General features: G+C 35.0%; 5 protein-coding genes across 6 annotated transcripts; 3 read left to right on the top strand and 2 right to left on the bottom strand.

Annotated features, from left to right (window-relative positions):
- Window positions 1-3: 3 nt before the first annotated feature.
- On the bottom strand, window positions 4-8,668 carry LOC118433782. Its single transcript, XM_035846008.1, has 7 exons — window positions 8,563-8,668; window positions 8,097-8,301; window positions 7,483-7,663; window positions 2,257-2,372; window positions 1,859-2,188; window positions 1,619-1,790; window positions 4-1,548 (listed from the first exon to the last, which is right to left on the bottom strand). The coding sequence occupies exons 2-7, from the start codon at window positions 8,295-8,297 to the stop codon at window positions 470-472; spliced, it is 2,079 nt and encodes a 692-aa protein (XP_035701901.1). The 5' UTR covers window positions 8,298-8,301; window positions 8,563-8,668; the 3' UTR covers window positions 4-469.
- On the top strand, window positions 5,458-7,266 carry LOC118433784. The gene is made up of 5 exons (XM_035846010.1): window positions 5,458-5,709; window positions 5,775-6,083; window positions 6,140-6,225; window positions 6,303-6,525; window positions 6,627-7,266. Exons 1-5 carry the CDS (start codon window positions 5,535-5,537, stop codon window positions 6,779-6,781), a joined length of 948 nt encoding a protein of 315 aa, XP_035701903.1. The 5' UTR covers window positions 5,458-5,534; the 3' UTR covers window positions 6,782-7,266.
- A 363-nt stretch (window positions 8,669-9,031) lies between the features above and the next one.
- On the top strand, window positions 9,032-12,345 carry LOC110843024. 2 transcript variants are annotated; one of them, XM_022088966.2, is made up of 9 exons: window positions 9,032-9,354; window positions 9,523-9,635; window positions 9,764-9,944; window positions 10,023-10,174; window positions 10,274-10,462; window positions 10,934-11,096; window positions 11,170-11,645; window positions 11,767-11,962; window positions 12,048-12,345. In XM_022088966.2, the coding sequence occupies exons 1-9, from the start codon at window positions 9,309-9,311 to the stop codon at window positions 12,236-12,238; spliced, it is 1,707 nt and encodes a 568-aa protein (XP_021944658.2). In that variant the 5' UTR covers window positions 9,032-9,308; the 3' UTR covers window positions 12,239-12,345. The 2 variants fall into 2 exon arrangements, with proteins under 2 accessions (XP_021944658.2, XP_035702491.1); XM_035846598.1 differs by having other exon boundaries at window positions 9,316-9,354; window positions 9,523-9,567; window positions 9,675-9,944.
- Window positions 12,346-13,574: 1,229 nt separating this feature from the next.
- Window positions 13,575-14,667, top strand: LOC110863272. The gene is made up of 2 exons (XM_022112533.2): window positions 13,575-13,735; window positions 13,964-14,667. The coding sequence occupies exons 1-2, from the start codon at window positions 13,676-13,678 to the stop codon at window positions 14,402-14,404; spliced, it is 501 nt and encodes a 166-aa protein (XP_021968225.1). The 5' UTR covers window positions 13,575-13,675; the 3' UTR covers window positions 14,405-14,667.
- A 648-nt stretch (window positions 14,668-15,315) lies between these two features.
- LOC110842436 (cholesterol 7-desaturase) lies at window positions 15,316-18,179 on the bottom strand. The gene is made up of 8 exons (XM_035845120.1): window positions 17,822-18,179; window positions 17,552-17,747; window positions 17,114-17,308; window positions 16,888-16,973; window positions 16,690-16,782; window positions 16,126-16,360; window positions 15,682-15,855; window positions 15,316-15,545 (listed from the first exon to the last, which is right to left on the bottom strand). The coding sequence occupies exons 1-7, from the start codon at window positions 18,065-18,067 to the stop codon at window positions 15,770-15,772; spliced, it is 1,137 nt and encodes a 378-aa protein (XP_035701013.1). The 5' UTR covers window positions 18,068-18,179; the 3' UTR covers window positions 15,316-15,545; window positions 15,682-15,769.
- Between the last annotated feature and the right edge of the window lie 4,695 nt (window positions 18,180-22,874).

The following is a 22,874-nucleotide window of genomic DNA, read 5'->3' as shown; positions in this document are numbered from 1 at the left end:
ATGTACTTTACAATAAATATTTATTTTATCCATTAACTCAACAAAATAAATTCAATTTCATCATTACTCAACTTTGGATTAATCAAATTGTTGAAACCAGTGGCCGCGGGACAATGTCCCCACGGTAATTCTATGTCCCCAGCATCTGCCCATATTAGATAAATTCTTCCCTCCCCTATCCAACAATGTTATTAATAATGCCCCAAGATCCCCCCACAGTTTCCGAGGCCACTGGTTGGGACCAATCCGTCTGGAATTAATTTCTTCGGTTGACAGAAAACATGATGACAATAATCCATCCTACACACATCGATTTAATTCAATGTCACATGAAGGTAAAGTGGTATTATATGTACATATTTGATATAAATATTTTCATGGATTCAGCATCATCCCCATTTCTTTGTAAATTAGTATTAAATAAGTTTTTCTTAATATGTGTAGTTTCAAACACAATATTATTTATAATCTATGTAAATCCCAGGGAATTATCCTCCAATTTATTTATACTTTTTAAGTACCCTACAATCTCTCCCGCTGTCGGTCTTTGATTACCAACCGGGTTTAACATTTTTGCCAAAACTTGTCCAACCCCAGAATCCCACACACTCGACAAGTTATCCCCAACTAAATTTAATTTTTCTAAAAAACATGACAATAATTCGACATCTTGTCCCCCCTTGTATTTTATGAGATGAAATACAGCTCGTTTTTCATCCCGCTCAAAATTGTGTAACACCTCGCAGAATATTAACCCCGCGGAATAAATATCCGAAGCGGAAGTGTAATTATGCAGGACTTCTTCCACCTCTGGGGCACGGTATAAGGGCGTCGATACCAAGCTGTCATTACCCTCTAAATTACGGGACAAGCCGAAATCACCAATCTTAAATATCGTCACGTCCTTTTGTAACATTTTAAACAAAATATTGGCCGGTTTTAAATCGCCATGGATAACTTTAACCTCCGAATGTAGATAATCCAGTCCGGAAGATACTTGACGGATAATGTCCATTTTAAGGGGAGGATTTAATTGATGCTTTTCCTTATCCAGAAATTGTGCGAGATCGCCATCGCATAATTCCATCTTTATGAAGAGCGTGGTTGAGGTGGGTTCGTTTTCATGGGCACTTATCTGCTCAGGTTCTCTCCATGAGTCAAAATAACGGACCACGTTGGCATGCCGCCATGTGGAGGAAGTCTCTAAAACTGTGTCCTTGATTATTGGCTCCTCAAGTCTGGTTACTTTGACGGCAAATAACTCTTTTCCATGTCCTTCGGCGAGCCATACCGAGCCGAAGGACCCCTGGCCAATAATTCGTTGGGGGACGAGGTGACTTGATGTTTTCCAAATTTGCTTGTAAGAAGGATCGTTTCTATTACTGTGGTCACGTAGAAGTGATTGTCGAGCGGAAAAAGTTTGCGTGAGAGTTTCTGAGATTTCAATGATTTCTTGTTCCGTGGGGAAAACGTTATGTTCAGGTATCGTCGAGTCAAAGATGGTGGTTGAATTTGTCTTGGCCTGAACAATTAAAAATTTTGCGGCACCTGTTAAGCACATTATGATTAATAATTTAATTCAATGTAAAAAAAACGTGAATAAATTTGGGGCACGTACGGTAAATGGCTAAACGTTTTACAGGGCAAACATCCTCAAAGTTGAATAATTTTCCTCCTGAATTTTGGCAATCTGTACGCCAATATTTGGCGAACAGTTTTTCCGCACATTTTTTAATAGTTTCACACTTTTTGGCTGCATGCCAGCGTTCCGCAGAAAATTGAACGGCGTCCTTTAAGTAGAAATTAATAGTAAAGTAAGCATAATGTTTACTTTTGATTAAACTGGGTATTCTCGTACCACAAAAATATCCGTATTTTCTGGGATTGTTAACTTCGTCAGTGCTTGAACCGTTTGTGTATGATTTCCAAGGGAAGGGATGGAGCCTAATTTGCCCAATTGGATTATCCTGGTAAACGTTTTACTGTAGTCGAGCTGACGAAAAGTCCTTTCCAAGGCGTCATCCACGCTGCGAGGATCTGACGGGTTTACTGTTGGGCTGTCATCCGCCTCGGTTACCATGGTAACGGGGTCTTGCTCAATTTTGGCGTTTAATTTAGCATCGCATCTGTCAAAGTCCAAAATATCGGTGGGCAACGGGATAGAGTCGCTACTCGTGGTGGGACAAACCTATCGTAAATTTGAGGTGGCGTTAAGTTAAAAACTGACTTAAGATGCATAAATTTATTTTTAATTACGGATTCAAATGTCCCAAAAACTGAATTAATTATAGCTGTCTCTTTATCATTTGGCCATTCAGTTGGTTCGTAGGACCAAGGATTCTGATTTTTGTTCAGCATCCATTTCGATGCTCCTATTAAATTGATAATAATAATTTCTTAAAGATAGAACAATTACTAATACAATTAATGAACGTATTCACGACAACGCCCGTGTGAAAATGAATATGGCGAATTCGGCAGGATTCGGCAAAATCATCCTGCATAAACCATTCTGCACAAAACTTTATGGAGTTTTCTGCACAAATCTAACTCAAGATTCGGTGAATAGAATATGCAGAAAAATGTTTGCAGTTTTCTGCATAAATCGAAAAACGACAATTGACTGGTGATTTCTGCGGAGCAATTTCTGCATAAATTTTTATGTTAATTTATAAAAGTTATAAAATGCGTAACAAATATATTTATTTGCAAGTTTTAGAAGAAATTATTTTATTCAAATTCTACTGTATTCATCAATTGTGTTGCAATGGACAAACTTCCTTGGTTATCATGTTGACCAATGAACTTAAAATTTTCAATATCCGAAGGTAAATAAATTTGAACATTATTGCTTACATAGTTAATTTTAAATGATTTTGGAGAATTCGAATAATCAATAGTACTGCATCTTTTTACAAAAACCAACGCATTGCTAACACCACTAAGTATGATAATTTTAAATATAACAAACAATTTTCCATTAATTTTTACAACGGAGTTGACATGTTGTTTTGTATCACTACTACAAACATTAACAAACAATTTTTTATATAAAATACAGGATTTAAAACTAAAACCTTCAGAATGTTGATGACCAATAATTTTAAGCTTAGCTTTTTCAGAGGTACTAAAAATATACAATTTTTTGCTTCCTAATAATCTACAATTATCAATGGAATAAGAATTTTTAAAAAATCGCTTGCATTCAAGCAAAGATTCATGAAATTGCTTAGCCCCACTTCTCCGAGACTGTAGACCTTTTGGGTGCAAATAGCTCGATTAACAATTTGAGTACTGATTTCTCTAGTACCACAAAAACTATTTTTGAGAATACCATTGTAATTTTCAAACTGAAATAGAGAATATCCCCAAAGTGGGCCCCATTTTCTCACATTTTCCGCTGCGTGGGTTAATAAATGAACATTAAAAGAACAATAACTTTGGCCATAGAGGTTTGGAATAAGCATTGAAAATTCTTTGATTAATATTTCTGCTACCAATATTTCATCCATTGTTACACTATCTTGACACAAAATCGAAATGGAATCTACAAGTTTAGCAAAGTGTTTTAAAAAACAATCTTGAAGAATTCCTTTTAGCAGCGGCACCGCAATTAGCATCCAATTTTTCCATTCGTGTGCCTTCCAATATTTAATGCTGCTGAGATCCCTTATTGTCCTGCTGCAGTTCTTGGGAATTTTGCATCTTCTTAATTTTTGATTTATTTGATTTTCCTTATTTCCAATGTAAAAGATTTCCTGATGATTCTTGGGCAAAATCCAGGCAAATGTCAACATTCGTACGACTCCCAGTAAAACAGTGTGCATGTAGTCAAAAACGAAACCATCGACGATTGAAAAATGTGGAATTTTCAAGAGAGGGGAGGCCAATTTAATTCCATAACGATTTGAAATAGATGATCCAGTTGATAGCAAGTCTCGAAGTTCCAAAAGCTGATTAAAAAAATGTTCCTTGTTTCGATTCGCAGCAATTTCAGTTGGCGGAAAAATCCATTTATGACTTCTGTCCCCTGTGGACAAATTGAGCCCTTTAGCCTGACACCATGGACAACTATACTCCCCATTGAATTGATTAATTCCTTGCAAGGGGGCACGAGCGACGGAATCGGCTGCAAGCATTGGGAAAAATATTTTACTTTTAATTTCCACCCCATTAAAATTCCATTGGATTCCTTCCTTTGATAATTGATTTGATTGATTAATTAGTGGGTCAAGAAAAAGTTTGAAATTTGGCTTGCTATCATTAAACCACAATCCAGCCAAAATGGTGTGCTTTCTTCTTAAATCGTAATCCAATTCGTTGATTGAAAGAAGTAGAGGCCAAATGCATGACTTGGAAGAGTTGAAAATCGAAACGCCGTCCGTGTTGATGCAACAAGTTATGTCAAATTTTGATAACTTTAACTTTTTATATGCTTCTCCATCCATTATTCCGGATGACTCGTTATTATTAAATTGACGTTTGGCAAAATTCTTTTTTAAACATTGTGCAATATTTTTTCTCTCCAATAGTTGCTTCATGATTGTTGCAATGTCAAATGACACGAAAAAGTTGCCGTCCTTTGTAGCATTCCTTCCAGACTCTTGACAACTGGCGCAACTTCCGTTTGTCTCCAAAATATTTTGACAATTGGAGCAAAAGGGGATCTTTTTTGCCTGATCGTAGCAAGGATTCAGTTTTTTGCTTAACAAGTAGACAGATGAAGGAATTGTTTCCCCTTGTGGGAGGTGAAAATTGATTAAGGTCAAGAGGTCTGATAACGCTGATTTGCTAATTTTGTGTCGAAAGGCATATCCAAAAATTAACAAGCAGCTTTCATTTGCAGTTAGTTGAGAGTTGGGGAAAATTGGTTGAGATTGGGATTTTTCTTCGCTCTGTGAACAAATAAATCATGGGGTCATATTATATTAATTATTATTTATAAACATACTTATCTTACGTCATCATATTCTTCATCACTGGATAAATCATCAATCCCTGGCATTGAATTATCATTATAAGCAACAACCTGTATGAAATAAGAAGAATGTAAACTATTGTAATGCCAATAAAAAATTTAAAAATACATTATCATCCAGATTGGTTTCTTCCTCATGTTGTGGGCTATTGCCGTTGACCTCCTGTGTATTTTGAGTTTCATGTTGATTATCCAAATTACGACGAACGCCCTAAAAAACAAAAAATGCTGTTGCTTAACAAGTTTCAACTAAAAATTATTTTATTACCTTTTGACTAATTCTGTAACGCGTTCGGCGAGGGACGAAAAGTGACCTACTTGACCCACCAGTTGGAGTAAAATATTTTTTATAATTTTTTCGTGTTGACATTATTATTTAATTATTAATTATTGAATTAACTTTTTATATACGTACACATCGTAAACTTATTATTTTGTTAATTCAATAATTGAAGACTAAATACTGCCCTAAGCCCATGCCATCGAAGTTTAGTATTTCACACATGGTCAAAACTTTTAACTTTTTTCTTAAAAAATAAACTTAACATAAAATAAAATGTCGTTTTTATTGGTCGAATGGTCAGAAGATGACTTTAAGACATATTCTGTTGTGTCAATTGACCAATTAGAAGACGGAATTTTGCGTGCGAATCCTGGAAAACTTGTTGGAACTGTCGTTGCAATTAAATGGAAAAGGAACTCTATCCATCGTGGTCTCGTTTTACAAATTGGTAATTATTTTCATTATTTTCGAACAAATTAAAGTGATATATTTAAAATAATATATTTTTTAAAGGGAAACACAAAAATCTCTCTTTGGAAGCTGACAAGTTAGCCGTAAAAGCAGCTGACGAAGCTTCAATCATTAAAGAAAAAGACAAGAGCAAATTTGATAACTCTTCACGAATTAAAAGTAATTTTTGCAATATATTTTTTGAAATTCTAATTTTATATGAATTAATATTTTTTCCAGTGCAAAAATCTAAAAACCGAGCCAATGAAATTACAGAAATTGCATCCCAAATTCCTTCTTCTCAATCAGTTGACATGAGTTTAAATGCGGAATTTGCTGACCCTCCTTTGGATAACGAAACAGTATCAAAAGGTGTTATATAAGTATATAATACTTCTATTTACAAATTAATTGATTCGGATTTTCAGAGAAGTATGATCGTCTCAAAGGACGTCACGATAGGTTGAAGGAGAAATATCGCGAGTTGAAAAAATTGGTAGAGAATTCTCACGAAGTAAGTCATATGTGCGTATCTACATTCGCAATGGAATGATTTTAAATAACATTTCTAAGTGACATAAATTTTTTAAGGTTGAATTATATGAAGGGTCTGGAGTTACATTGCCAGCTGCTGAATTAGCTTCGATAAAGATTATGTCGAATAAACCAACAACCCTGGCCAGGAACTTGTTTCGTCGACTTTTCTCTCCGGAAGAACTAGCGAGTCATTCCCTAAATGGAAAAATTTGTAATGCAAACCAATTAGCTCCCCCACTTCCAAAAATTGACACAGCCAAATCTGATGCAGTAATTAGTAAGTGGCAAATTAAATTCTACAACAAAATCATATCAAATTTTACAATATGTATAATTTATTTATTTTTGATTTACTAATTACGGATTCCCTTTTTCCAGAATTTGTTCTTAAAGAAGAAGGATTCGACAACTCACCAAATGCTGACATTAATGAGGCCAACAAATCGTTTTTGAAGAACAAGAAGGCGGTAAAGCGAGAGATTAAGAAATCTCTATCGGATTTCCTTAGAGAGTGTAAGAAACGAAAAGATTAAAATATTTAAAAATATTTTTGCTTTAATAGTTTGTGAAAAATTCTAAAATAATTTAAAGAATTAAATAAATATCTTTTGACGAATGAATTCTACCAAAAGTTTTATGCCTAATTTATTCTGCACAAAAGTGGGCCAATTTTAGCTCCTAAAGTTTTATGCATAAACAAAACTGCAGAAATTTTTCTGTAGCTAGTTTTCTGGCTAAAATTTTCTGTACAAAAGTGGGCCAATTTTAGCCATAATTTCTGCCGAATTCGCCACTATATTTTCTGCAGAATTTGGCTCATTTTTTTCACACGGGCGTCCTATTTCGCAATTTCGCATCGCAAATAATTTAGTCATGTGCTAAAGACTTGTAACGTGAGGGGATTCGCAAAACACGACTTTGCAAATCTCGGAAATATGCTTCTAAAAAATACCTGTTTGGAAATGCATGTTTTTATTGCAATGTTTTTATTCCATGAATTTCTGTAATTTCTCACACTGGTGAAGATGAGCCTGCGAAATAATTTTGCGAAATACCTATGTAAAAATATGTTGGGTATTGGGTAATAAACTTGTGAAAAAAATCCCATAGTTTTCTGGCAAAAGTTTTGCGAAATTTAGCAAATTTCGGAAAGCTTCGCATGTTATGCTCAGTTTGCGAAGGTTGACGTGATTACGCTCAATTGTAATTGATTGGTAAATGATTAATTACTTACTGAGTATGACCACCCTTTTAATACTGGGTAATTGGTCGACCCTGCCAAATTTATTCCTCTGGATTAAGTCCTCCTCAGAAAATATAGCGCTACACAGTGTCTCCGCAATCTTTGATAAGTCAAAGTGAAGAAAAGCATTGGCCCAATGAGTCGGTAAGATCTCAATCTTCTCTTCCAATACCTGAATGTGTACAAAGATTTCAGTAAAATATTGCCCTCTAAATAATTTGGAGACAAATCCTAACCTGCAGTTGTATAATAATGCTCTACTTTTGGATAATGATTAAGGAGACGTTTTGTTACCAACGGGAAATAAGTCAAAAACCGACGTAGTTATCAAAAAATTCAATACTTTCATCTACAAAAATCCTATTTTGAATAGTAAAAATGTTTAAAATAATTAAAAAGTTTTTAAAATTACAAATTGTGTTTAATTAACGACGTCACGTCTGTTCTGCACATAAGTTTTCGACCTATTTTCCATTAGTACTAAAACGTCTCCTTAATCATTACCCAAAAATAGAGCAGTATACATACATATCTTACACCTCTGTTACATATGTACAGTGCTGATTTTTAGATTTCAAATTATTTACATAAAATCGTCAACTAACCATCGCTTCCTCCATGAAAGGCAGGAAATAAATTATGTGATCCTCGACAGTTTTATAGGACACGGAACTCTCCCTACACTCGTTTAAATATAACGTCCTGCTCGCCTTAACAATGCCGGGACATCTTTCCAGAAACCGTTGAGCTTTCTCGGGTAGTTCTTGTACGTCTCGCCCCATTCGGCGTTTCCGGTCCGTGTTCATTTCACTAATATGGCAGGGTCTTATGTAAATATGTACAGTACATATATATGCACATGTATAAAGAGGGTATTCATTATTCCCTCGTATCAAAAAATCATTTACCAAGAAAATCAAGGCGTCGTAAAAATCGAAAGCGTGATTTTCGTGATTTTTAATGAAAGAATCTTACCACGCTTACAAAATCTCGTAAACGTCATTACTTATTTTACGATACGAAGAAGTAATGAATTACCTCACGATATAAAAAAATATGGGATTTTCTTACCGAAAATTATTTCCAAAGTGTAGAAATTCGAATTATTTTTGTAACTGCAAAATTTAACTGGGCATGAACTGATTGAATAGAATATCTCTCGTGTTATGAACATACATATGTACATAAGATGACTGCTAGCATATGTACCGCATCTCCTTCATGAAACCACTCCATGCCTACCAAACATACTCTCATGAAGACATCATGAAACTTTCATGAAACATTTCATGGGCACTTTTCATTCATGAGAGTTTCATTCATGAAGCTCTTCATGAAGATTTGCATACACATATGTATTGTATTACAGCTTTGAATGCACACCATTGGATGGATTACCTCATATTGTGTAGGTATGTATTACATAATAAGGATGGAGTGACTCTCATGTCCAGTTTTCGCGTATGTGCTTATATACATATGCTAATTTGTTCATGAAATGCATATGTGTAGATACTCATGCTATACCGAGCAATGTGTTTATTGCATTTGTAGAGATGAATAAAGCGTATTTTAGTACTTAAAAAATTCTGATTCTGTTCGTCTGGATATTTTTAATAAAAAAATTAATCTTCGTTTTGATTAAATTTGGAAAAGTGTTAATCTTTAGTTTACTGAGTAAATTCGCATTTTCTTCAATCTTTACCTGATTAAGTGAGAAGTTCTCTTGTGCCAATATTTTCCAAGAGTTGCATACAAAATAAACGCATGTTTCTTGTTAATACAATTATCTGCTTAAACAAACCTATTAAATTATTATGCCACCGACCAAGAAGTTTAAAATTGAGGACCCGATTGACCTGAGTAAGTCAATAATCCTCTAAAACAAACATTTGTATATATCAGTCGATTCTATTTCTTGGACATGATTATCAATAATTTTTTTTTCCATTTGCGTATAAAAGAAAATAAACAGTCATATGTATGTACATATTTCAGTAATATATTTATTGATCTGTCTTAAACTTACAGAAAAGAAAAAAATGGCAGCAATAATTGAGGCAACGTTTCCATCCTGTAATAATGAACTTAGCCAAATTAATAAGTTGTACTATATATTTAAAACGTTAGAAACTGTACCAATTGTAAGTTAACCAAATGAATTTCCAATTTTATAATTTCAGAGGATTAATTCTCATGCATGTGTGGAAGCCGTTAATTTGGCATGATTTTACCTTTAAAATATGAACCTACAAATTGTGTGTGCTTGCAGATACTCCATACGGGAACGTATACGGAGGATATTATTATTTCACGAGATAAATGGGCCACGGCCTGCTTAATATTTAATTTAGAAGAATGCACCAAACTACTGTGCCAAGCGATCCTTACCAGCGACGACGTTAATAATCAACAAGGTGGAAATCTTACCAATAAAAAATATGCTATTATAAGTAAGTGATTGAATATGTACATACATAAAAATATGAAGTTATGCAAATACATATTTTATTAATTCTAACTACACAAAGGTGCCGTGGGATGGATCATTAATAAAGCTAATGACTTCTGGCTATCTCCTGCAAATATTGACGATAATATAATTTGGCCTACCCAAGAGGCAATAGAAGAAAGAACGATTGTATCAAATTTTGTAGACAATTTTATAGAAAATATTAAACTGGTACGTACCACTATTCATTATCTAATACAGTTGACAGTAAGTACATACATACATACGTAGATATATGGAAAATTATGTAATTCTATTTAATACGTGTAGCTAGATGATAAAGCCGGCCAGCCGGATGAATTACAATCTACCTCATTTCTCGAAAACGTGGAGGATGAAATACTCTTAAAATTCAAGCAAATTTATGATAAGGCTGTTAAAACCTCATCCTTTAAAGATTCCTACGAAATTTTCGAGTATTTAATACGAGCCTATGATGAAGGGAGGGATAAATTCATTGTGAGTGATAACACTATAATTTTACGTCATATTTTCTTAATCTTTACTGACCCTGAGCAACTCTGTGCCTCGTGAAAACAAAGAGAGGTCAGAGCAGAGAAGGGTTCAGATACCTTGTGAAGTCACAAAAATTGAAACTTTGCCATAATTAAAAAAAAACATTAACAGGGCATTTTTGTCCTTCCAAATTTTTCGATATCTCTAATACTGGGACCGTTTTATAGAATGGAACGATGTATGAAATCCCTTTATGGAAATTTCTTGTCTATAAAATACAGGTCACAGATGTGAGATATGAAAACAATTTGCAGAAAAAAACCCTATATATGTTTCCAAAATTATGACAAGTTGCTAATTTTTTGCTTGCGCGGTATTCCAACCCTTTTTTGCTTCATCCAACTGCTTCTTCTGTCAGGCACAGAGTTGCTCATGGTCAGTACGTGCAATATATAATGCATGCTTTTTAAACAGGGAGGAGTATCACTTAATCCAGACGATTACTTTAAAGCCTACTTATCACATAGTGATATCAACCTAGTGACAAATACGATTATTACATCGTTAGTAAAAGATTTAGGACACGAACACCTTAATGAATGGCGCACCTCACCTATAATAAAATTAATAACTTACCGTCAGCTCCAACACAAATCAACTCCTAACTTAAAACCGAATTCGGATAATAACCTTCTCAAAAATATTTGCAGAATGCGTAGGCCACATTAGAGCTCGTCATGCAAAGATGTTCGTTACATCGGCCAAGTCAGGAGATAGAAGATTCCTAACTAAAGAGGAGATAAATCAATTAAACGATACTGCATTTACTACGCGTCTACCTGAGGACGTTAGAACCCCAGTAGAATCACAATCACAAAATTATGTTGAATCCGTAATGTACCAAATTGTAGAGTCCAATATTTATAACGATGTCTCCATTTGGGGTCAGTTTCCATCTTCGAGTGCTGCTAACATCATGTCTCAATCCGAATATAGTGGTCTTGACCACTTGGCCACCTCAAATCAAATTATAGAATTATTTTCTGAGGAAGCGGAAGCATCATCCTCTTCTTCCGTGATAAATGAGTTTGAAAGATATCAATTAAAATTTAGTGGAGAAATAGAAACAGATCTTCCTTCTTGGACAGAAAAGGATTATATGACTAGTCAAGAGAGACCTCAAATGGTTAGCAGTTTACCAGATTTGGAAATATTATAAGATATTTATGATTTTTTTTAATGTCTAATAAATTTTCAAAAACATGAAACATCTAAAAAAACATTTGTTTCTTCTTATTGAATTTCAGCTATTAAAATCTGAAGAGATAGCAAAAATGGCTTTAATATTTACAAGCGACAGCCTAGCTGGCTGTAAGTGTCTCATGAAAAAAATATTCAATACGACTGAACTACAAGGAATGAATTGGTCTGGGAGACCATCTATTAATGGAGGGCATAAGCATGCCGCTTTTATTAAGAATCCGAAAACATTCTTCATATTTTGTAAACATAATAATTTTTTGCACAAACTTTAAAAAAATGTTTTTCGTTTTCTCTATAATTGTTAAAAAAATTTTATTTCTTATAGATTTTCTTCGCTTAATGAAAACAAGTGCCAAACTAAAAGTTAATTGGGATAAAGTACATGAGGATACATCTATTCAGTTGGAGGCTTTAACGGATCTTGAATTTTACAAGATTAAGCAACATATTTTCATTGACAAAGCAACGAAAACAAAAATAACGGGATGCATGAGTAAAGGCGATCTTAATAAGTGATATATATTTTATATTTTTAAAAAATTGTATAAAATTATAAATTATGTTTTAAAAAAATTATATAAAATCACAAATGATATATTATATTTAAAAAAATTATATAAAATCAAATGATATATTATGTTTTAAAAAAATTATATAAAATCATGAATGATATATTATATTTAAAAAAATTATATAAAATCATAAATGATATATTATATAAAATTAATTTCATAACACTTTTTATTACACTTGAATAATTTATTCAGATTCAATTTATTATGTATCACCTACTTACTGACCTGTGCTAAATAGTGGAAATAATTGTAATGATTTATGCATGTCGAAACACAGACTTACACAATAAAACATACAACAACAACAAAAACAATTATAAATCTGTGAAAATAAACAAGTACTAAATTTGATTTTAATTTTAGCTTTTATGCACTACTAAACTTCTTCGGGTTATGGGTAAAAATAAGGCTATAAAAAATTTATTAAATGTCTGGCATTAGTAACAAAACTTTTCTTAATAATTGATCTGGAAAATAATTATATATGTAAGAAGAAGTGTCTCCACACGAGGAATCTTTTTCAGTCTCTGAATTAAATGAAATCAATTTAACTACATGTTGTTCATGTATTATATACATACATACATACATATGTATACCAACCAATGTTAAAAGTTTGCCTCTTTCTTAGTCAAATGTGATCAATTTAAATCTTGTGTGAGATGGGGTTAAACATTGTTTGCAATTTTATTATGCCGAATTTTACATATTGACATAAAAATATAAACTTACATTTTGTAAATATGATGTGTCGAAAATTTAGGAATTGGTTGGGTGAGATTTTTCAGGAGGGACCGTGCCTATGTATGTACAAAGAGCTCGACCAGCAGATCTTCCTGAAAATAAACTGCGTAATTTTTGCCTAATTTACAGTGAAAGCCGCATATTTATCAGTTGCTAAATAGGACAAACTTTGTCCGAAATTTGTCTAAAGCATCATGCGCTCTTAACTTCCTTTCACAAATTCTTGGAAAAATTTGGTTAAGCTATTCAAAAATTGATATAAAGACTTATGCAAGTTACATTTTCCGTATTGCAGAACTGTCGTCAACTCAACCTTGACGTGGCAGTGCACGAGGTGTTTATTTACTTATTAGAACTGCACAAGGTACATATATATAATTATGCAGGCTAAAATCTGGCACATAAATGTTTGATTGAATGCAAGCCTTTACTCCAGATAAAATTTGCAAAGCAATTAACCCAATTTCTATGAAATTCGTAATGTCATGAATAATTTAATAAGGATATTGCATGCGCTTAAAACCCGAAATTTTTTCCTAGGTTTCATCACAAAGTAAGAACCCATTTAAGCTTCGCTAACCTAAGGTTCATAATTTAATAAAAGTTCCAAAAACTTATAAACCAAGATTTTCAAATGGTTCGACTGGAAACATTTCTCTTCCTTCTCACTGTCACTCTAGTATTTGGACAGGATGTAAGTCGTATAAATTCATGTCATTTTTTATCGGTTGATAAATATGAGAAATTCGCATCCTCAATTTTTCCCTGATATCTGTACATGAAACCACTATGCGCAATAGATTGTACGGTTAATACAGATATTTGCGGTACTTCGTTACTTCCAATTTTTCAATTTCCCAGATGGTTGTCAAGTTTACAAGTTTTTTAAAATTTTAAAATTTCCTTCATTTTTCAAAAATAGGCAGAGTACGACTCTATGGGCTACTCTGTGCGCAATCTGGAAAAGGAATATGGGGAAAAGGAGACCCTTCGCGTCTTCCAGGAGGGAAGGATCGAGGACAGGATCCCCTCCTACATAAAAGAGCTCTATTCCAAGAACAGGACGGAGGGGGAGGAGACGAAGCAAATTTATGACGAGCTACAAGCCGAACTTGGCGAGAACAGGGAGGCCAACGAGGCGTGGACCGTGGTCGCGAGGGGGAAGGCAGCCAGCATGAAGGACGTTCTTGACGCCTCCTTCCGGCTCGATGCCACATTTGGTGAGGTCAATGGAATCGTTTCCCGTGAGAAACGAGGTTTTTGGCGTTGGGTTAGGAGAAACTGGAGAAAAATTGTTCGTGTCGTTGTTACAATTGGATCAGCTCTATTGCAGAATTCAAGAAACCAATATTCGATGGGCTGATTTTAAAATTACATTCTGGAATAATTTTGACATGAAATAATTAATTTTTTTTGATCGAATTAAAACTTATATGCTAATTTCCCTTCTTAAAGTTGTCATGCTATGACAAATAAGTATGTATGTATGTATAAGGGCCAACTGTTTAAAAAATAAGTATGTTAACTCAAAATTTATGCTATTTAAAATTGGAAAAATTATTCATAATGTAGATATTTAGATTTGGCAATAAATTTTTGTTGTCTTATTATGCAGCATTCATTATACCTTTTTGATTCGTTTTATCTCAAATTCACCTTATTAGGTGGATTTGCCAATATGCCCAATGTATTCATTAAGCATAAGGTGATAAATGAGTTGAATAAAATTATTAATTCATTTGTCATGGATATGAAATGAATAACGCTAGAAACATTCATTATACAAAATTTGAAAAAATTGTTCACGCAGTGTTCATAAATTTATTGAGCCTACTCGCGTCAACCTTCGCATACATATCTCGCATATCTCGCAAATTTAGCATGTGTAGTAGCATATAATTTGCGAAATTTTGTGAGACTTGCCGGATTTAGTAAAAATTTTGCTGGACCACCATGTAATTTTTTTCGCAAAGTTACCCGACAATTGGGCATGTTCTTATTTCACAAAATTATTTCGCAAACTTATTCTCAGCATCGCCTACAAGAGAAATTTAAGAAATCCATGAGAACAATATCAAAATAGGTACATATTTCTAGTATATTTGCGACATTTGCGACGTGATATTTTGAGAATCCCTTCGCGACACAAATATGTTAAACTTCGCAAGCTTGATAAATGAGTTGTGATACGAAATATGCAAAACGTTGCCGTGAGAACGCCCATTGAATAATGAAGAATAATTTATTTATTATTAATTTATTAAATACATGAATGTGAACAGATATATGGACATACATAAGTCTAAATAAGTGAGTTTCTTGTTTCGCCTTGTAATGTGCTCTCTTCGTTATCCAAATTATCCTCAATTTTGTACCCATTCTCAAGTTCTGACTTTTTCGAGTAGAATTGTGCGACGCTGCTCCTTTATCAGTCGGTCTTCCTTGATCAACTTTGGATTCGCCAGACGAGTTTTACGGTTCCAAATCTCACAGTCTCTGTCAATCTATGGATGTAGGGAATCATGAATAATAAAAATTAAAAAGCTCTGAAATAAAGGAACGTGTACACAAATGGTAATCCGTTAGAGACAAAAACGAATAATGCGGGAATTTCAAAATAGCTAGCCCTATTTTTCGTACCTGGAGTGACTCTACGTAAAGGACTGCTAATGCAAAGGGATGGGCTAAAAGAGTCGGTTCGCTGTACATGTGCTTGATCATCCTAGTTTCAAAGGGACCGACGGGTGTGACCATCAAAAAGAAGGCCGACTTGCCAAAAAGGTCGCTCAAAAATGTCGTAATCCCTGGACCCTCCTGTAAAATAAAACAATTCTCATATTTATTACCGCATTCCTGATGATGTTCTCCAGCATGTTTGGAAAAAAAGAATATAAAATTGTACAAAGAGTTTTTGCAAAATAATTTTAGAAATTTGTTGTGCAAGGTGGCACGGCATTTTTGCAAATTCGAGGATTATTTTTTAGCAATTTTGTCAAGCTATTCGTAATTTATTTTAGGAATTGATTTAGCCCCAAAATATCGGATTTATTTGGAATCATAGGTATTTATCAGAAATTTAATTACCGATCGTCCCAAATTCTGTGTTGAGAATCGTCCTTTTGAAAACTTTATGGATTATTGCAGCCTCCATGAAGGACTCGTGTCCACGATCGGCTTCCTTGCTCACGTACCACCCAGCTTTCCACTCCTGATCGAAAATATTATCCAGCATTCGATTATTGAAATTAATTCCGGCGAGGTACGAGGTTTCATGCAGTTTCGCAAAGTGCCCCGTGTCTGCTATGTTTTCTGCGATTTCCTATATTTATTTAAAAATCCCATATTTTAAAGGAACCCATTAGGCATATTCACGGCAACTTTTGCATTACTCACAAATTATACGCATTAATATAAGTATACTTTAGTAACTTGCTAAGTTTTGTGAAATTTCTAAAATTTTCCAAAACTAAATATACATGTATATACATATTGCTAAAAACCATTTCAAAAACATATGTACATATACTGAGCACATGGGTCCACATTTTTAGCAAAATTATGCGCTATTAACGGTTTTGCTAAATGATGCATTTTGCAATGCGGAACTACTATTAAATTGACACAAGATACATACGTAAATTGACTAACTTGGGCATGAACTGATACACGAAACTCGGAACGACCTCTATATTTCCAACGGCCATTGTCCACTTCCGGAATTCTTCGAGGCGTCCATGTTGGCTAAAAATAATAATGGATTGTTTTTGATATAAGTAAAACAATTAATAAGCTAAAAGTTTTGCTCTCATTGTAACATATGTATTCTTGGTATTTATTAATTATTACCTGGAGCCCTTTATCATGATACCAGATAAAGATGAATCCGTTCATTTCGAGAGATGTGTGGAGCTTTAGTTTCGCACTTTTCGGTACTAAAAATACGAATTAAAAATTTAAAAAATTGTATTTCCACTTAATGACGTAGTACTTAAACCATGATTAAATTTATGCTCGAAATTCCAGATTTTGAAAAAATCTAAACATTTATAAACCAAAATTCATCTTCCCTTACTCGAACTGGGATCTGCATAGGGAATCTTGACACAGGTTCCCCCAGTCCCTTCAAACGTCCACCCGTGAAAGGGGCACTCGATGCAGTCTCCCTTCACGAGGCCCATGACGCCCAAGTGGGCACCGATGTGGGGACAGTAGCCATCCGCGATGTACGCCTGCCCGCTAGAACCCCGCCAAACCACGAACGTCTTCCCTGCAGATAAAAAAATCATACACCATTAGAAATCTGGCTACAATTATACCGGTCCATAAAATAAGTGCTACCGATATAGTAAAACTTTAATACCGAGCTATATATTACTACACGGTATTACTTATCAATACCACTTTGGCAGAGTCATACATATATGTACCAATACCGCATGGTATTATTTTAATACTGGATTTCTAAGAGTATGTGCATGAAAACTCCCCCTTTTAAAATATTTTTCCTTACCGAAATAATTGGCTTCTTTTGCCTCGGTTTTCTTCAGTAATCTACTCTCCATCACGACAAACCACCCATTCGGATAAAGGGCGGTCGCAACCCCGACTTTCCTCGCTTTCCTCATATCGTTAATGAAATTCATTCTGGCCACGTTGTTCCCCCCTTGTCTCGTATTTGCTTCATCATACCCTAACTCGGTCAGGTCCTTTTAAGAAATTTTAAAAAATCTAGAAACTTTCGCACAATGAAATTGACGCTTTTCTCATCAAATCTTTTTACCCGGTATCGGTTATACGGTCTCCAGAAAAGCAAGTATATCAAGAATCCCACAATCCCCACGAACCCCACGGTTCTCCAGTACACCAAAAAATTTATCACCTCCAAAAAAACTTGGAGAAAGTGTCCAAGTCGTAGTGACGTTTCAAACTGAAGGTTTTCCATGTTTTTCAAAAAATCGGAGTTTGTTTGTACTCCCTCGCCGACAAACGGATCGATTATGCTGACCAGATCGGTATTGTTAACCATTTTATCAGCCGATTAAGATATGTATAGTATATTAATCCATGTAGCCCTAAATGTTTAAGGGAGTCGAAGAAAGACTACCGTGGAAAATGGATGATAGGCAAAATACAGAGCTTATTACAGTAACTTAGAACTTTCCTCCGGCTTATACAACATTCTTCTCCGCATTAGTATCGAGGAAAATTTAAGGTATGCATGTAATGCGAAACTGCCATGCAAAAGTTACATTTTTAAATATGCAAATTGCAAGGTTATACATACATACAGATAAATACATATAAAGAATTCATAGGTCAGTAAAGCAATCAGCCATCTTCGACATGAAAAATTCTCAAGGTATATAAATAAGACTCCAGCGTCGCCTTATTTCGTGCTGTGAACAAATTAATTAATCGCACTCTAAATAATATTCTTATGAAAATTAGTCAGGGTTGAGTAAAAATCTGAAATATAAGCTCGTTTAACAATTTATCCAACCGTTAGATAAATTTCACACCTTTGTTGTCATTTACGTACTAAATTTGGCACAACTTTATTTAGAGTGCAGGTACTTAGGAATTCTCGAAAATAATTATAATAATACATACATAATAACTACTTATTTGCGTACTAATTAGACAACAGGTACCATAAATTACATGCATACACATATCACGGTTTCAATTTTTCCTGATTTAAAATCACGCCATGGACACGTTGAGGTAGGAAGATGTCAATTTAGATAGTACGGGCTGTTCAAATATGTACAGAAGTATGTATTTATTTGTAATCGAATTTCCTACACCGTGTCCATCTTGCACGGCGGCTCACGATTTATGTATGTAATTTGTACACAAATTACCTGACCTGCGTTATGTATGTATGTACAAATATTCTTGATGGTGGCACCATTTTCAGGTACCCCGTTGTTCTGCCTTATATACAATGAGGAAATGCACATTTTATTCGGGTTATCATTATGATGAGGAAAATGGATAAGTTTAATATGGGCCCGTTCAAACGTTACGTTTTCAATTCATTAGGTCTGTTTTGCCTTCTTAATTCCTATATTAAAGTTAAATAGGTATACAGGATGACGGGTATTCAGATGTGTTTTCCACCATTATTTATGATGACCTAATGTTTTAAGTGCCCCCTTTCATGTTGCACTTCCTAAATACTTTAAACGGTAAGGGTGTAACGTTCATGTCAAGTGTGACATGCATATTCGGATGATTTCCAACTGGTATGAAATAATGAATTACATAAATGCATGTATGTATGCAGGTGAATAATTACATACATAATATGTAATTATGTTTGTACATAAGGAACGAGGTTACTGAGCACGATTCAGTTTTACATAGAAATCAGAGTGATTTTTCCTGTCGAACTCATCTTGAGGTGTTTTGTAATGGCTTCATTTTAGGTACATATGTGTGAATTTGTCTTTGACTTTTGTGAATTGGATAAATGTGAAGCGCTTTTGCTTCTCCAGATTCATAGTCCCCTTAGGAGACTCTCCTACATATTTACATAAATAATATGTCGCTTTCTTCACGTAGCCATCACCGCTGACCACCAAAAATCAATCAGTTTTAAAATTAGTTTGTCCCCTCATTCCAAAAAATAAAAAGTTCAGGAGAAAAAATAAATTTCCGCATCCTAATCACTTTGAAAAATATTGCTTTGCATGTTTCTCAAAATTGGATACGTATCACAGTGCATAACTTTTTACTCGATATAGTGGACAGAATAAGGCGGGCTATAAAAATAAAATATCTGTCCTCACATGCTCGAGAGATAATTCACAAACCTAAAGTAGCATTTTGCCAAGACTTATTTACATAGACCCAGTATGATTGAGTAAAAATGAGATTATGCAAGTAAATACCTGGAGAAGGAAAAGCTAGGTACATACATACACAAGCTAAGCAACCAACCACAATTGCCTGACCTCACCTGATATATCTGCATATTTACATATTTCAAACTACGTCTTATTTTTCGACAACAGGGTTTTTCTTATCAGGGTTGCAACATAAATATATAACTTTATAACTAATTATTTCCCAACTTGACCTAAACCCGACTTCAGTTACCATGCAATTCACATCACGATGTAAGATCGTGACTGTGATATACTCCACCTCAAATGGTTTGGATGATATTCTTTATACACCACCGACCCTAAGTAATTAACCAGAGTGTTAGATACATATTTTCATGCATAACTATGTATGTAATTGAGATTAAAGTACATATTTACCTATTTATTACCTTACTATGAGTTCCATCTTGTAATTGGACGGTATTTCCCATTTCCTGTGTAAAGAAGACATGTAAAGAAGACATTTTCCATAAAAGTTGAGAACTTTAAGTTGTCCTACGTATGTACTTACCTGAATTACGCCCAGGTAAATCTGACTTTTTAGCAATCATATGACACGCGTGTACTAAAATTTATCAATACATACGCACTTATATAACCACTCAATTTGCGAAATTGCTCATTCTGTCCATTGGCAATTTTCGTACATACGGTAGATCAGCCCATATTGCGAAATGTTCACCCACACACATTCTACGTGCAAAATCATTGCGAAATTAACTTGTCAACCTACCTACTTACGCATGCCACTCATAAATAGAAATTATTCGCAAAATATAAGTACGACCACGCTCTTTTCTTGCAATTTCCACCCAACATGCGAACCCACAGTTCAAACACCTTGCGTACATACGTAACTACCAAAATTAATTTACAAACCCATTCAGCTCGTTCGTTCATTGAGAAGAAAGTCGATTTATTAAACAATTTATGACATGTGGACAATTTCATGAGCAAGAAAGAGTTGCATAGGAAGCATACATAAAACTGCAAAAATAGATAAAAAGTCCTTGAACTTTTTTTGCAATTTTTTACCCTAATTATTTTGACTCGGCCATAATCAAATTTATGACTTGTTCGATACAAAAACTCCCTGTTATCATGGGTGTGCTCTTTTCAAAATAGTTGGTCGCGCCGATCCGCACTTTCAGCGGGGCGCAGCTTTTCAACCAACGCTTCGACATTTTGAAATTCGAGCTTTTTCCGATTGAGAAACGCCAATCGTAAAGTAAGTTGAGCGAAGCATCATGCGCGTCCCCGGCACTCTTGAATTCTGTGAGGAGGCAAATCATCCCGTTGAGGGCGAGTTGGGCGTGGATCGTGTAAAGGGCGAAGGATACCCGCCCAAAATAGCGGAGCAACGTGTACCAGCCCATGATGAGAATGGTCGTCCAGGCGCAAATCATGGTGGGTGTGATGACATGTGACATACAGTAGTTCACCAGAGTACTGTACACTTGATAGCGGCGGTAGTAGTGAAGCGTCACTTCGCCGAAGGAGGAAACCTTCGTTCTAAAAAATAAAGCGTTTTTCAAATTTAGTAAAGTTTAGAATTTCGAGCTAAATTTGGAATTAATTATTTTGAATTTACTTTGCCGCCTGGACCATAAACGTTTTAAGCGAGAGTGCCAGATAAAACATGGTCGCCAAATTGGCTATTGTTCCAACAGAGATTATCTGATACCAGAAAAAGGTCTCGATGACGCCAGAAGTAAAGACAATGCTGAGCTCTTGATCGGTAGATGGCACCCACGTGGTCGAATTGCAGGCGAGGAATTGCCACGAAATGAAGGCGGGTTCGCACGGATTTAGCATCGAGAACATCCCGGCCGCCATGGGGACCGAGAATACGCAGGAATAAGCCGAATACGTGTAGACTTGCCACGCCTTCCCGAAAAATCCTTTGGTGTAAACGGTGTTCAAACCTGAAAAATTATAAAATTGGAAATTAAGAAATGAAGTGAAATAGAGAGAAAAATCGTCGAAAATCTAGATTTCCAATTTCGAAGAAGTCACATTTTTTGCGAGCTCAACGTAAATTACAAGCTGAGAGATTTATTATTCGCAAGTTGTCTAACAGAATTTTGTGCGTCAAAAATCCTTTACCATTATTTTTCCGAAATTTTTAAATCATTAAAATTGTCTTTTAATCCTTACCTTCTTGTTCCGCCTCTTTTTCCAATTTATGCGCCTCGTTCATCATGTCCACCGTCTCTTTTGACTTCCTCGTCAACTCAAACCGAAAAAGGATCGTGCACATGATGGGCCCCATCCACCCGTAATCCAGCAACTTATCCGTCATGACATACTCCCCCGACGGCCCCACCTGCAGCCCCGCCATCCTCAACCCAAACCCGACCATGAAGTGGACCGTTCTCCCGAAATGAAACAGGTACAGACATCTCGTCACCGTGCGTCTCAACTTGCCCTGCATTTCGACGACCTTCTCCTCCTCCCACGAAATTTTAAATGGAACAATGCAAAACGCGCAGAGCACTTCAAGCGTTAGTAAATTCATCCTATACGCTTTTGTCAGTAACGCGTTTTTCATCCGAAACAGGACATGCCGCTTAAAGAAACCCATTCTTTTTCTCAATGAAACTCGCTTCCTATTAAACCGGATAAAAAATTAGGTGCTTTCCTTTTCCCTCGACTAAATCCGCCCCGGTAACAAGTCGCCCTTTTTCTACTCGAGAAAATTTCAGATTTTTAATCTAGATTCATTCCACCCTGGAGTAATTATGTTTATTGTTAATGGATGAAGCTCCCTATTGAAACGGGACACGCGAGCTTTCATCATTTCTTTTTCCCTCTTCTCCTGAATATTTAAAGGTACTTATTCCCGTTCAGGTGGAGGTGGTAGTGGTTCCGTAGTTGACCTGTTATACGAAAAAAAGTCGTGTAATTTCCTGATAATTGCTTCGACTTTGTATGTACTTT

The sequence above is a fragment of the Folsomia candida genome, unplaced genomic scaffold, assembly GCF_002217175.1.
Source record: "Folsomia candida strain VU population unplaced genomic scaffold, ASM221717v1 Fcan01_Sc001, whole genome shotgun sequence".
NCBI classification, from domain to species: Eukaryota; Metazoa; Arthropoda; class Collembola; order Entomobryomorpha; family Isotomidae; genus Folsomia; species Folsomia candida.
The sequence above is the reverse complement of the archived record's forward strand: the minus strand, read 5'-3'. Positions and strand labels throughout refer to the sequence as shown.

Excerpts from the sequence above, each read along its gene's own strand:
- LOC118433784 (XM_035846010.1), top strand. The coding sequence starts at position 5,535 with ATGTCGTTTTTATTGGTCGAATGGTCAGAAGATGACTTTAAGACATAT. Across the intron at positions 6,084-6,139 it reads TAACGAAACAGTATCAAAAG|AGAAGTATGATCGTCTCAAA; the intron begins GTGTTATATAAG and ends TCGGATTTTCAG. Across the intron at positions 6,526-6,626 it reads CAAATCTGATGCAGTAATTA|AATTTGTTCTTAAAGAAGAA; the intron begins GTAAGTGGCAAA and ends CCCTTTTTCCAG.
- LOC118433782 (XM_035846008.1), bottom strand. The coding sequence starts at position 8,297 with ATGAACACGGACCGGAAACGCCGAATGGGGCGAGACGTACAAGAACTA. Across the intron at positions 1,791-1,858 it reads AAAATACGGATATTTTTGTG|GACGCCGTTCAATTTTCTGC; the intron begins GTACGAGAATAC and ends TTCTACTTAAAG. Across the intron at positions 1,549-1,618 it reads AAAACGTTTAGCCATTTACC|GTGCCGCAAAATTTTTAATT; the intron begins GTACGTGCCCCA and ends TGTGCTTAACAG.
- LOC110843024 (XM_022088966.2), top strand. The coding sequence starts at position 9,309 with ATGCCACCGACCAAGAAGTTTAAAATTGAGGACCCGATTGACCTGA. Across the intron at positions 9,355-9,522 it reads TGAGGACCCGATTGACCTGA|AAAAGAAAAAAATGGCAGCA; the intron begins GTAAGTCAATAA and ends TTAAACTTACAG. Across the intron at positions 10,175-10,273 it reads TTATAGAAAATATTAAACTG|CTAGATGATAAAGCCGGCCA; the intron begins GTACGTACCACT and ends TAATACGTGTAG.
- LOC110863272 (XM_022112533.2), top strand. The coding sequence starts at position 13,676 with ATGGTTCGACTGGAAACATTTCTCTTCCTTCTCACTGTCACTCTAGTA. Across the intron at positions 13,736-13,963 it reads CTCTAGTATTTGGACAGGAT|GCAGAGTACGACTCTATGGG; the intron begins GTAAGTCGTATA and ends TTTCAAAAATAG.
- LOC110842436 (XM_035845120.1), bottom strand. The coding sequence starts at position 18,067 with ATGGTTAACAATACCGATCTGGTCAGCATAATCGATCCGTTTGTCGGC. Across the intron at positions 16,974-17,113 it reads CTATGCAGATCCCAGTTCGA|TACCGAAAAGTGCGAAACTA; the intron begins GTAAGGGAAGAT and ends TCGTATTTTTAG. Across the intron at positions 16,361-16,689 it reads GTGTATCAGTTCATGCCCAA|GAAATCGCAGAAAACATAGC; the intron begins GTTAGTCAATTT and ends AAATAAATATAG.